This window comes from Cololabis saira, chromosome 14, assembly GCF_033807715.1.
Source record: "Cololabis saira isolate AMF1-May2022 chromosome 14, fColSai1.1, whole genome shotgun sequence".
Lineage (NCBI taxonomy): Eukaryota > Metazoa > Chordata > Actinopteri > Beloniformes > Belonidae > Cololabis > Cololabis saira.
In genome coordinates this window covers 9,463,977-9,477,037 of record NC_084600.1, presented here as the reverse complement: position 1 = coordinate 9,477,037, position 13,061 = coordinate 9,463,977, and the positions used below count along the sequence as shown (strand labels likewise).

General features: G+C 41.4%; 1 protein-coding gene across 1 annotated transcript in view; it reads left to right on the top strand.

Annotated features, from left to right (window-relative positions):
- Positions 1-358: 358 nt before the first annotated feature.
- LOC133459553 (mothers against decapentaplegic homolog 9-like) overlaps positions 359-13,061 on the top strand; it is a 24,570-nt gene continuing 11,867 nt past the window's right edge. Inside the window, exons 1-6 of the mRNA XM_061739619.1 lie at positions 359-421; positions 2,226-2,785; positions 8,164-8,379; positions 9,920-10,177; positions 10,258-10,368; positions 12,265-12,486. Of these exons, the coding sequence (XP_061595603.1) occupies positions 2,590-2,785; positions 8,164-8,379; positions 9,920-10,177; positions 10,258-10,368; positions 12,265-12,486 (1,003 nt within the window). The 5' untranslated portion in view covers positions 359-421; positions 2,226-2,589. The remainder of the gene's footprint in view (positions 422-2,225; positions 2,786-8,163; positions 8,380-9,919; positions 10,178-10,257; positions 10,369-12,264; positions 12,487-13,061) is intronic.

Genomic DNA, 13,061 nt, shown 5'->3' with positions numbered 1-13,061 from the left:
GGTACGCGTCAGTGACGGTGTGTGGTACGCGTCGACGTGTACCACACGCCGTAGGCACGGCGTCGTTTTGACGCAGAACCATAACTCAGCCTTCAGTCTTTCTGACACTCAGTCTTTCTGACACTCAGTCTTTCTGACACTCAGTGGGCATAACCTGCTGTGAAGTTGCTTCTGTGACGTCATGCGCATTCCCTCTATACATGGCTGAAGGGAGGCTTTTATTTTGAAAAACCGGTTGGATGCTTCATTTCAGCGACGCTGTCTTCACACATCAGCGTGAACACACACACACACACACACACACACACACACACACACACACACACACACACACACACACCTCCAGCCAGTGCGCTGCTGACCCACTAGTGACGGGGAAACCTCCACGCTGCTCCGCCGTGCACTTGTCATCACAGCCGAGGTGAGGAAATAAATAAACCAGATACTACTTTGCACAAATGTTCATGTTATTTTGCAGGGTTTAAACTGTTGTGCATAAATATCCCTTCTGGAACTCTGTTGTTGTTTTAAAGGAGTTGCGTAAAGCTTTTGCAACGCAAGGAAGTACAGTAACTACAGTAACTAGTGAAACTTTTTGTGGATCATATACAATTCTCTTTATTCTTATCAGTGACACAGTGCAATTAATTGTCTTATAATTATAAATGAGTATATACCAGTAAATGTTTAAATATGATCTTACTTGTATAGGCTACCTGTAAATAATTGCATGTTGTCTGTGGAAACATGAGAGCTCTGGTGCGCGTTTCTCCTTCAGGGTGTACATGTTTAGGATGAACCCGGGGTTTTGTAGACTGGTAGTGATAGTAAAGGGAAGCCGGAGTGTTTACTTTTTTGGGAAGGGGTGTAGTGGTGATAAAGCATTAGGTAATTAGCCTATCTGCGGCCGCAGACACAGCGACGCCAGGCTCCATAAAGCTGCAGAAAAGGCAGCGCGGACGCACTGATCCCGCACTGAGCTGGTGCGCTTCTGCTGTCATTGTAAAAGCCCAGCTGTCTGCGTGTCTGCTGCTGCAGACCAGTGCTGCTCACACTGCTGCCAACCAGCACACAGTATAATGTAGGTATGCATGCACAGTACTCATTACCTGTGGTCATTTTAGATCCATTTTAACCCAGAGTTTCACAATTTAACAGTAGCCTCTTATGTAGATTTATTGTATATTTCAGAATCCTAAAAATGAGCCAAAAGTTGTGGTTTGAAGTACTTACAAGCTGACTTACTTACAAAGTCTTTGTCTTGATAGAAAGTTAAAAAAAAAACTGCATCTCCTGCACCTAAACAAAGAAAGAGGCATGTGGAGAAATGCAAAATAAGCAAAGTGAGTTGGAATATGGAGTTATGATATGTAAACATATGCATTTTTCTACCAAAAAGCTCAAGCGTGAAACCTTCCAAAGTAAATAACATTGTAGAATCAGAATCAGAATCAGAAAAGGGTATATTGCCAAGTTTGTTAAACACACACCAGGGATTTGTTGTGGTGATCGGTGCAATACAATACAAATATAAAAAAAAGCAAATATATAAGAGAGAAAATGTATAAACAGAAATGTACAATATGAGGTTTTTAAAGTGCCGGATATGAGTCTGTACAAAAGTGACTTAGTTACATCTCAGAGAATTCCAAATTGAATATTGGAAGAGAAAATAGAAAGTGTGCAGGATTCATCAGTAAGATGCTTCTACCGGAGCAAATAGTGGTATATATTGCAGACTTTTTTGTAGTTCTCTACCTCGTCGCAGGCATGTGTGTAATTGACAATGCTCTCCAGACTCAAGAGAAAGACAGAAACACAAGGAGAACACTCTGCCGGTCTCCCTCCCTGGCTCCCGCTCCCCCTCCTGTCCTGTGATGTGTTCTGGCCAGACAGTATGGCTCCTGGGCGTCAGTGGCATGATCATAGAAACAGAGGCCAGAAAGGACATTCCTCATTATTGGTGATTCTAGGAACAAGCCTGGCCGTACTGTCCTGCTCTTTCTGAGACGGTTAAGTCGTCATTGAAACCCACCTCTAATGCAAAGTTCATTAAATATGAGAAGATTCTGGTTCTGCGTTGATCCCTCTGGCTGGACTTATCTCTTCAGACAACTTACACCTCAGTGACAAAGCACAAGACCTCTTTGCTTTACTTTAACCTCCAACTATGCCGTCTGTTTGGGCTGAGCTGTCAGTTAATACAGTGTCTCATGTCTCTCCAGGTGATTGAAACTTGACCTGGATCTCTGGCTATGTGAGGAATAACCTTCCCTGCAGGATACTCTGAATCCAGAGCCACCAAATCCCCTTTGTGCCAACACAGAGAGGGGATTTTCAGTTTGCACTGTGCTGGCTGGAGTCCAGCTCCTCCACCAAGGCTGCTCGGAAGTTAACAGCCAAATACAAGAAAGAAAAAAACTGTTTACACAGACTCACCACGCTACCTCTTTTATCTTTACCTCTTTTCTTCCCCTTCTATCCTGGCTACTCATTATTTGCCTCTTCTTTCCTGTCCTCAAGGGAGCTCTTATCCCATTAACCGGACCTATATCGGCTCATCTTGCCACCCGTTTATACATCTCCAAAATGAACTCCTCTACCTCCATCACGTCCCTGTTCTCCTTCACCAGCCCGGCGGTGAAGCGGCTGCTTGGCTGGAAACAAGGGGATGAGGAGGAGAAATGGGCCGAAAAGGCTGTAGATTCTCTAGTGAAGAAGCTAAAGAAGAAGAAGGGTGCGATGGAGGAGCTGGAGAGAGCGCTCAGCTGTCCCGGCCAGCCCAGTGAGTATCACAGGTTCACACAGACAAGTTCAACTTGTTTTTTTTCTTTTAGGCCCCGTTTACACGGAGCAAAAACGGTGGTGTTTTCATGCGTTTTGGCCGTTCGTTTACACGAAAACGGAGCTCAAAGTCACCAGAAAGATCATTTCTGAAAACTCCGGCCAAAATGGAGATTTTCAAAAACTCCGTTTTCACGTTTGCGTCTAAACAGAGGAAAACATAGATTTAGGCTTCAGAACGTCACATTATGCAACAGAAACGTCACCAGCGTCATGTGTGCGACCTGTGTTTACAATTTGTTTGGCCACCGTCAATATTTTCTTGTATTTTACCTGTTTTATATTCTAAAGTCACGCTTAAAAGTAACTCCACTTCTCTGTCACTCCAAACGAAAGACTCTCGTTCCGTCTTGGAAGTAAAGCCTGAATTATGGTCCCGCGTTAAATCGACGCAGAGCCTACGGCGTAGGGTACGCGGCGATGCGCGCCGTACGGTGTGCGTCGCCGCGTACCCTACGCCGTAGGGTGTTGCTCTGCGTTGGTGTAACACGGAACCATAAATCAGCCTTAACTGGAAGTTACACGTGTCATTTGTTGATCTTTTTTCCAGGATTCTGATTGGCTGGCATGACGTTACCAGCGTTTTTATGCGGATTCGTGTAAACGAAGAGATTTTGAAAACGATCTTGTGTAAACGATGGAATTTTTCAAAACGTAGAGGGGGAAATATCAGTTTTTGTAAATACCCGTCAACTGAATATGTGTAAACAGGGCCTAAAATTGACACAGTTTTCAGATGTCTCAATGAAATCTGTGTCATGCTTTTCTCAAAATACCACAGCAACACAGTACTGAAGCTTCTTTTTCAAACACGTCTTTCCCGCTTGGTTCATAGCAGCAGGTTTGAGGGGTGGAGTCAGACACTCACACTACACACCCTCTTTTACAAGGAGGGCTCCTCTTTTTGATTAGTTTTTCAGCTACCGGCTTCAGACTTATAGCAAAAAAAAGCAAGAAATTACATCAAGTGAAGATAAAAAATAATTAAAATACAAACAAAAAAACAGGACTGTTCCCTCTAATCTGGATCTGTGATGTCACATTCAGTGTGTTTACATGGGAAGTTTAATTCCTCTTTAATTCAGAATTAAAATTAAATCCGATTTAAAATGAGTAAAAATGACCATGTAATTACCTAATTCCAAATTCCGAATTAAACTTAATTCCGAACTAAGTGGCTGGTTTATTCCGATTTTAAATCTGAATAGAATAATTCTGCGATCATGTAAACACTCATTCCGCTTTAAATTAATTCTGGTCTTTCTTTCTGCTCGTTCCCTCGTCCGTCTGTCTCCATGACGCTTATATTCCGTGCTGGGCTTGTTTTCGAGAGTTTCAAGATGGCAGCACGCAGTAAACGTTGGTCAAGAGCAGAGACCATTTATTTAATAAATAGCGGAATTCGGTCAGGATGATTCTGTTCCACCAGTCCGTGCTTTGCACTTTCATCCACTGCTGTCTGCCATTGCGAGCTGGATGCGGCAGGGAGGTAGAGAAATCGTTGAACTGACCGGTTTCTGCTATTTGCCAAAGCACGGTCTTCTATCTCCCTCCTCCTCTGCACACGAAAGAAAATCATCAAGATGATGTTATCGTGCTGCTGCTTCAAAAATAAAATCAAAACAAATCCAAAAAGGATGCTAATGATGTGGTTCTCCATGTTGTTGCTAATCGAGTAAGTTTGTTTTCTTCCGGTATACGTAAATACGTAAGACGTCCGCCCCCCTATCCAATCAGAACCTTCCCAACCCCCAGACCTTAAGAGGAATTGGATAAAGCCGATCAAAGGTGTTTTCCAATGTTAACCTCAATTCGGAATTACTATTTCCATGTAAACTCGAGGGAAAATAGTTAAATTCTGAATTATTTAATTCGGAATAATTTATTCCGAATTAAAAAACATCATGTAACTGTGGCCACTGCTCTGCAAATGTGAAGGGCTCACTGAAAGAGACATTTTCGGACTGAAGCCCCCAACAAAGTGACAGGTTGTAATATGTTGGGTTTCTGAGTTGGTTGTCACTTTAAAACATTCAAACACTGAAACACTTCAAATACCCCAAACACAGAAAGAGAAATGTTTCAATAATACCTCCACCATGCTGTGGCAGGACTAGTCTATACAAAATGCCTCAAGATAATTCCAATGGATGGGCAATTTTCATAGTTTCCATTTTCCTTTTATTCTACTCGGCCACATTTCATTGGGAAATATTCAACCTTTTTTCCTCTATTTTAGTTATTCTCAAGATACAAAAAGGATAATACGTTTTCACAATCTAACATATCAAGCTTTTAGAATAAACCATCTCATTGAGCAACTTCCACTGCTACACGGACAGCGCCCAGCTCTACCTCACCAGGAAGAGCGTGGCATACTTCTGCATACTTCCACCTAGTAACATTAACCATTTAATACATATGCATAGAATCCAATATTTCACCAAAAAAACTAAGATTGGAGAAAAACTGCTGAAACCCAGATCAGATTTGTGCATTAGACATTTTTCTTCTTTCCTCTGCCAGTACTCATGTCCCGGCCTCTCAGATTCCTCTGGTCTCTCTGTAGATAAAACTGCATAGAAATGACCAGTTTTGTGCTTCTAGTAAACTTCACACTGATGATGCACTTGAATATTTTTACATCACACCTGTGATTTTAGTCAAGTAAAGGATAAGAATACTTCATACACAATCATTTATTGTCCCATGCAACATTATAACACAAAACCACGGGCGGGGCTTCAGGGGGGGCTGAGGGGGGCGGTACTCCCCCGGCCCGCTGCTCAATGGAGCCCGGGCCGCAGGCCCTGCCTCCCCGCCAGATTTTTTTTTTTTTGTGGCACCACTTTGTTCATGTTAGGTATAAAGCATTGTATAGTAGTGGACTGTCTCAGAAAATTAGAATATTGTGATAAAGTCCTTTATTTTCTGTAATGCAAAAATGTCATACATTCTGGATTCATTACAAATCAACTGAAATATTGCAAGCCTTTTATTATTTTAATATTGCCGATCATGGCTTACAGCTTAAGAAAACTCAAATATCCTATCTCAAAAAATAAGAATATTCTGGGAATTTTAATCTTAAACTGTAAGCCATAATCAGCTATATTAAAATAATAAAAGGCTTGCAATATTTCGGTTTATTTGTAATGAATCCAGAATGTATGACATTTTTGTTTTTTTAATTGCATTACAGAAAATAAAGAACTTTATCACAATATTCAAATTTTCTGAGACAGTCCTGTAATATGTTGTTCTGAGATTTTCACTCACAGTTAACATTAAAACAAAAATTGCAAGTGAATCTCCAAATGTATTTTGGGTAAAATTGTTTGTCATCAACAGCCGTCTATCAGCATCATACGTCATCATCGACCACTTGTCAACAGAGCAGTAATCCTACAGCCTAAACATGAGCGGGAGTTAGAAACACAAAAGTGGAGTGATAAAACACAAAGAAAAAGAAAAAGAAAAAAGGGAGCAAGAAAAAGCCAAATTTCCCAAGCTAGACACATATTTTGTTGGCCCTAATCCTCCTCCTGTGGGAGATGAACCACGTTGTTAGCAGAGATTCATCCCCGGGCCCCCGGGCGAGTTTGCGGAGCACAAGGCTCGCCGAGTACCTTCAAGTAGTGGTGAGTAGGACACAATACTTAAAATTGAATTTAGTTTAGTTTACTTTAGTTTATTGTTTTGCACAGTTTTAACCAAAGTTATTAAAATTCCATGTGTTATAAAGAACACAAGATTAACATACAAAAACAAAAAGTATAACTACACAAAAGTGATCGCAAACTAATAATGCAATATATAAATAATAAAGAATAAAGACAAAAAAATAAGTATGTGTGGGATATTATATAACTTATATTACTTATATTGACTCCTGAGCAAATAAGACGGGACATATCACTATGAGTGAAACACAAGAAAAAAAAAAAAAGAGAACATGGATACATGTACAACATTACATTGGGAAAACAGTTACAAAACAGCAGTCAAGTGGTCCTTCAAACGTCTTTTGTAACATTTCAAAGAGGAAGAGCTCTTTGCCAGGTGGGAAAAATTATTCCACAACTTGAACTTGTATGTTAATTTATGGGCCGCCATGCCAGTTTGACTACACTACTGTCATTAGTTGAAGTGGATCAGACGGGGATTTCAGAGATCTGGAGACTCCGTGGTGCTGTACTACAAATTGCGTTGAATTTGTGTGAATTTTGTTTTTCTTGTGGTTTGTGCTTTGTCATGTTATATCATTATATGAAGTGGGTTTCTCGTCTCATGACCTCCAGGTCCCAGACGTCATGAGACGAGAGGCTCCAGGCTGCAAAGGGCCCGGTCATACGCCCCGCCCCCCGGCCCGGCTCTCATATGTTCCGCTACTGCACAAAACATTAAATGTTGGTCAGGATTTGGCACAGAGTGATAAAAGTAAAGATAGGAGATATTATCTGCGTTTTTGAAATCAATTTTCATGCTCAAGAAGGTTCAAAACCAGAGAAGAAACAACAAGTAAAAGCTCAAACAGCACTTTAAACACACACCACAGTGGATGTAAACAGTACTGGAGTTGAGGGGGGATGAGGGGGGATGGCATCCCCCCCTGAAATAAAAACAGTCCAAATCATCCCCCCTGTAAAACTGCCATCCCTCCTTTCCATCCCTTATGTCATTTCATCAATGAATGTGGTTTTACTGCTATTTCAACATTTAGAGTCATCGCCAGAAAAATAACACCAGAAAAAATAATATTTGACAATTTCACCTGTTTCAAGTACATTTTCTCTTGAAATGAGTAGAAAAATCTGCCAGTGGGACAAGATTTATCTTCTCATTACAAGCAAAAAAATCTTGTTCCACTGGCAGATTTTTCTACTTATTTCAAGTGAAAATCTACTTGAAACAGGTGAAAATTGTTGTTTTTTCCAGTGATGAGTCTTGTTTTAAGTGTAATGAGATTTTTTTTACTAAAATGAGACATTTTAACTAGAAATAAGACAGACAGAGTCATATTGATAAGTTCAGAAAAGTGTTTTTTATTGTTGTGTTTTGATGTATTTGATGTAAGCCCAGTGGATATTTAAAGCTTACAGAAGGCTGCATTTAACTGCTGCTATGTCATTCCTGCAGTATTTCTGCAGCTGTTTTGGTCACTGCTATTATTTGTAATATATTATATTATTTGTAATCAGCACAAATTATCTGTCCCCATATGATAAAATCCACCATCCCCCCCTGATTTCTTTTTACAACTCGAGTACTGGATGTAAATGTGTATTGAGCATGGCGACCTTGGTCTTGCACCTGCAGGTAAATGCGTGACGATCCCGCGGTCGCTGGACGGGAGGCTGCAGGTTTCCCACAGGAAGGGTCTTCCACACGTCATCTACTGCCGGGTGTGGCGCTGGCCCGACCTGCAGTCCCACCACGAGCTGAAGGCCCTGGAGTGCTGCGAGTTCCCCTTCGGCTCCAAGCAGAAGGACATCTGCGTCAACCCGTACCACTACAGGCGCGTGGAGACTCCAGGTAAACGCGCTGGGGGAGACACTCCCTTTCAGTTTGTTGTAAATACAGTAATCCCTGGTTTTTGGCGGGGGTTACGTTCCAAAAAGAACCCGTGATAAGTGAAATCTGCAAAGTAGCAACCTTTTTTTTCTTTTTTTTTTTACAATTATTATACAAGTCTTTAAATTGCGGAGATCAGCCCCGCCCCACCACGACCTGGGTAATTGAATTTGAACGGGAGAAAATGAAAAATGATTATGAAAAAAAATTACAAGTACAGTAGGACAAATTGTGACTCGCAGCTCTTCTGATGCTGCTGCATCCTGACTCGCTCTGTAGCGTCTTTTTCTCCTAAAGCCGCGGTGCAGGTGTGTTTTTTCCAGAGAAGAACATAGTTATGGGTCGTTGTTGTCGCTCTTTTTTCTTCTGGGCAAAAAGATTCTTATAAACCGACATGCAACCATGGATTACATCTGAGACTGTAATGAACGATTCATCAAAGGCTCCCGTTCTTGAGCTGCTGCTTATTTTTATTTATTTATTTAAAGGTTTAGATGTCAGGAACAATGCACATTAATAATACATTTAAACAAATGTAAAATATGCCAGAATTAGCCAAAAAGGCTATTTTGCATCTGCTGTCCCTGGACTGGTGTAAAATAGTCAACCTAAAAGAAAAATTATTAAGATATTATCAATAAAACATTTCCGAATAAGAAGGCTACATCAGAATAAAGATTAAAAGGTAAGAAACTAAGCTAAATTACATACACACAGGTTAAAATGCTGAAGCTCATTGGTTGTTCTCAGCATTGTTGCTAAGCGACCAACGTTATTGACACAGGAAGTGAAGAAGCGGGGAGACTGTTCAGCCAATCAGAATGCAGAACACAATGCACAATGCAAATCCGTGAAGCAGCGAGACGTGACATTGTAGCAAGGGATTACTGTATATCCAATAAAGCTTTTGAACTGAGTTTTCTCAAGTCAAAATCCTTAGCTCTGTCCTGCCTAAATCTGGAAAAAATATACTATTCCATCCATAACTTGAAAGTCAAATTTCATAAGGTGTGGGGGCCTTTCTTAGAACACTTTACCAATTTTCAGACCAATGGCACCATTCCTACTTAAATCCCCTTAATATTAACATTATTATGGTTTTCTTCTTTAAATACATTATTTAGTGTATGTTTGGAGATAAGTTTGCTTCCCTTCATATGTATTTTCTGCTGCTCACTTCATTATTCGCCTTGAACTGAAACCTGACTTCCAGCTACTGTTTTTGTTTTTTATTGCTCCAGGAATGATGTTCCATCTACTGTTACACAGCATTTACCTTTGTGCAACCTGACTTGTTGTAGTATGTGGGGGGGTGGTGGGAGGGCTAAAATGGGGGCTTGGATGCCTGAGCATTTCACAGTTCTGCCATGTCTTTGTATGTGCATCTATTTTTGTGGGAAAAATCAATAAAAATATGTTTGAGGAAAAAAATCCTTAGCTCTAATAGCAGCACTTTGGATCAGCATGTGACCGTTTTTATTTCCCCCTCTCGTCTCTTCAGTGCTGCCACCGGTTCTGGTCCCACGCCACAGCGAGTTCAACCCCCAGCACAGCCTGCTGGCCAAGTTCAGGAATGCGTCCCTGCACAACGAGCCTCTGATGCCCCAGAACGCCACCTACCCGGACTCCTTCCCTCCGCTGCCCGGCTCCTCCTTCTCCTCCTCCCCGACCTCTTCCCTCACCCAGTCCCCCACATCACAGAGTTACCCCGACTCCCCCAACAGCTCTGCAGAACCTGGAAGTCCGTACCACATCACCGGTGGGAGCTCTCACAGAGCAGGCTGCACAGATTGGGACTCTTGAGTCCGCATCGGCTAACTTCTATTCTCACTTTCTCAGCGGAGACTCCTCCACCTCCCTACAGCATGATGGAGACGACCCCTCCGGAGGACGTGAAGCCAAGCAACCCCACAGAAACCACTAAACTCACCTTTTCTGCTCCACACAGAGGTCATTTCACTTTGTATGATATTGAATGTCATACATTCTGGATTCATTACAAATCAACTGAAATATTGCAAGCCTTTTATTATTTTAATATTGCTGATTATGGTTTACAGTTTAAGGTTAAGATTTCCAGAATATTCAAATTTTTTGAGATAGGATATTTGAGTTTTCTTAAGCTGTAAGCCATGATCAGCAATATTAAAATAATAAAAGGCTTGCAATATTTCAGTTGATTTGTAATGAATCCACAATGTATGACATTTTTGTTTTTGTAATTGCATTACAGAAAATCACAATATTCTAATTTTCTGAGTCCTGTATGTCCTTTTCGAGCCTTGTGGTCCATAGAGCCGGTGTTTATCTCTGGTTTCTGTAGCGCAAACGAACAGGTGGTAACCATGGTAACCACCTCCAGGATAGGACGCTAGTCTATCGCCGGATACCTCCCCTAGCAAAGCTAGGTACCCATTCATACACTTGGGTGGAGTGAGGAGAGCCGAGAGTAAAGCATCTTTCCCGAGGATGCACAAAGTGACGCCAGTGCCAGGGGTCGATCCTTCGGATCATGAGCCCGAAGCCCCGACCCCTAGGCCACTCCGCTCTCGTTTCCATGTATACTGCAGAGGTGTATAATCCAGGTGCCATAAAGTAACAATCCTGTCCAGCAGTTGTTCCAACCATCACTAAAGCAGCTCCTCTGCAGATAGATGGTTATTAGTGAAAACACCTGTTCTTAATGTACAGGCTGATCCACAGGGATATGTTTTAATGAGCAAATATCAGCTTAATGTAAATAACATTATTTGACTAATGGTGCTTTGAGACTGACCCCATTTCAAAATTGGTCTTCATTTAAGATTGATTCAAAACTATTTTTGATTTTGTAAAAAAAACAACATCAAAGCACATTCCAGAGGTGTATAATCCAGGTTCCATAAAGTAAAAACGCTGCCGTGTTTCTGGATCAGCCTGTACATTTAAAACAGGTATTTTCACTAATAACCATCTACCTGCAGAGGAGCTGGTTTAGTGATGGTTGGAACAACTGCTGGACTGGATTTTTACTTTCTGGCACCTGGATTATATACCTCTGGTATACTGGCACATAAAGATTATTATGATTTATTTTTTATTTTTATGATTATTATGATTATTATTATTATTATTATTATTATTATTATTATTATTATTATTATTATTATTATTATGGACATGCCAAGTAATGGCATGTCCATATTGCAATTGTCCAAAACGGCCCAACGGGCCATGTTGCTAACATTTTACTAGAAAGCTAAAGTCGCAAAAGTCCCACTGCGGACCAGCGGGTGTACAGCATGACCCCGCTCTGATGTGTAAGAAAAAAATCCCCAAAACATAAAACACGCCCGAGAAAACCTGAAAAATGGACGCGATATATTAGTATCCAGAAAAGGTTTCTTCTTCTTCTAATTCTGCGCGCTTTTTCATCCGTTAACGCGTCGCGAACCGCAACATGCACCCATGCATGGCATACATCGTTAGATGCGTCTCCATCGTGCCTCGAAGGAAATACTTTTCCCAGTCAAAAGCGTTGCCGTGGCAACGCTACATGCCAAGAAGCGGAAAAAAAGGTGAAAATTCAGACGCTTATTGCTCGGCCGAACTTTATCGTAGAGACATCGTTCAAATGTTCCCAGAATCGGTTCACTTCGGAACTTTTAATTAAAAAAATATGTCCATTTGACTTTGGTTATCGTAGGGACATGATTCAAATGTTTCAAAACTCGTCTCACTGTGGTTTATTAACAACCCTAAACTACTTCTTGGCCATTATTAATCACCCTAAACCACACAACCCCAAAATGTTCTAGTTATGGTTATTATGGATGACACCCACCTCCTCGTCTCCCCTCTCTTTAGATTTAAGGCCCGTGTGTTACGAAGAGCCCGAGTACTGGTGCTCCATAGCTTACTATGAGCTCAACAACCGGGTGGGGGAGACTTTCCACGCCTCGTCCCGCAGCGTGCTGGTGGACGGCTTCACGGACCCCTCCAACAACAAGAACCGCTTCTGCCTCGGCCTGCTCTCCAACGTCAACCGCAACTCCACCATCGAGCACACTCGCAGGCACATAGGCAAAGGTACGACGCGCCACACACACTCCGGAACCTCTTACCGGCTTTTACACACACAGTCACCCATCTGCTGTTAGTGAGAGGACAAAGAGAGTGCATGTGTTTGTTTCTGTAAGACACTCAATCAATATTTCAGAAACAGATTTGAGAAAAAACCCAGACGCTGCCAGTGATGTGGTGATAGTATTTCATCTGCACCACAGGAAACAACCCATATAGATGGTTTTCTGATCAATTAAACAGGACTAGGGCTGGGGATCCATTCAAATGTCAGGAATCGATTCAATTCCGATTCTTAAGATTCAGAATCAATTATCAAGATTTGATTCGATCCGGTTCGATTCGATTCCGATATTGATTTGGGTTAGCGTTATTAAAACTGTTTTTTGAGCTGTTGCATGAATTATATGACTGTAGTTATGCAACATATTACTACTAGTATTATATTGAGATTAAAGAGCAAGTATTAGCAGCTAATGATGCTGTAAGGACCAATCACCTCCCAGAATGCTGATAGAACTGCTTTCAGAAACATCATGTGGGAGAATTACCAAACAGATCCAGGGAGGAAACAGAGACGT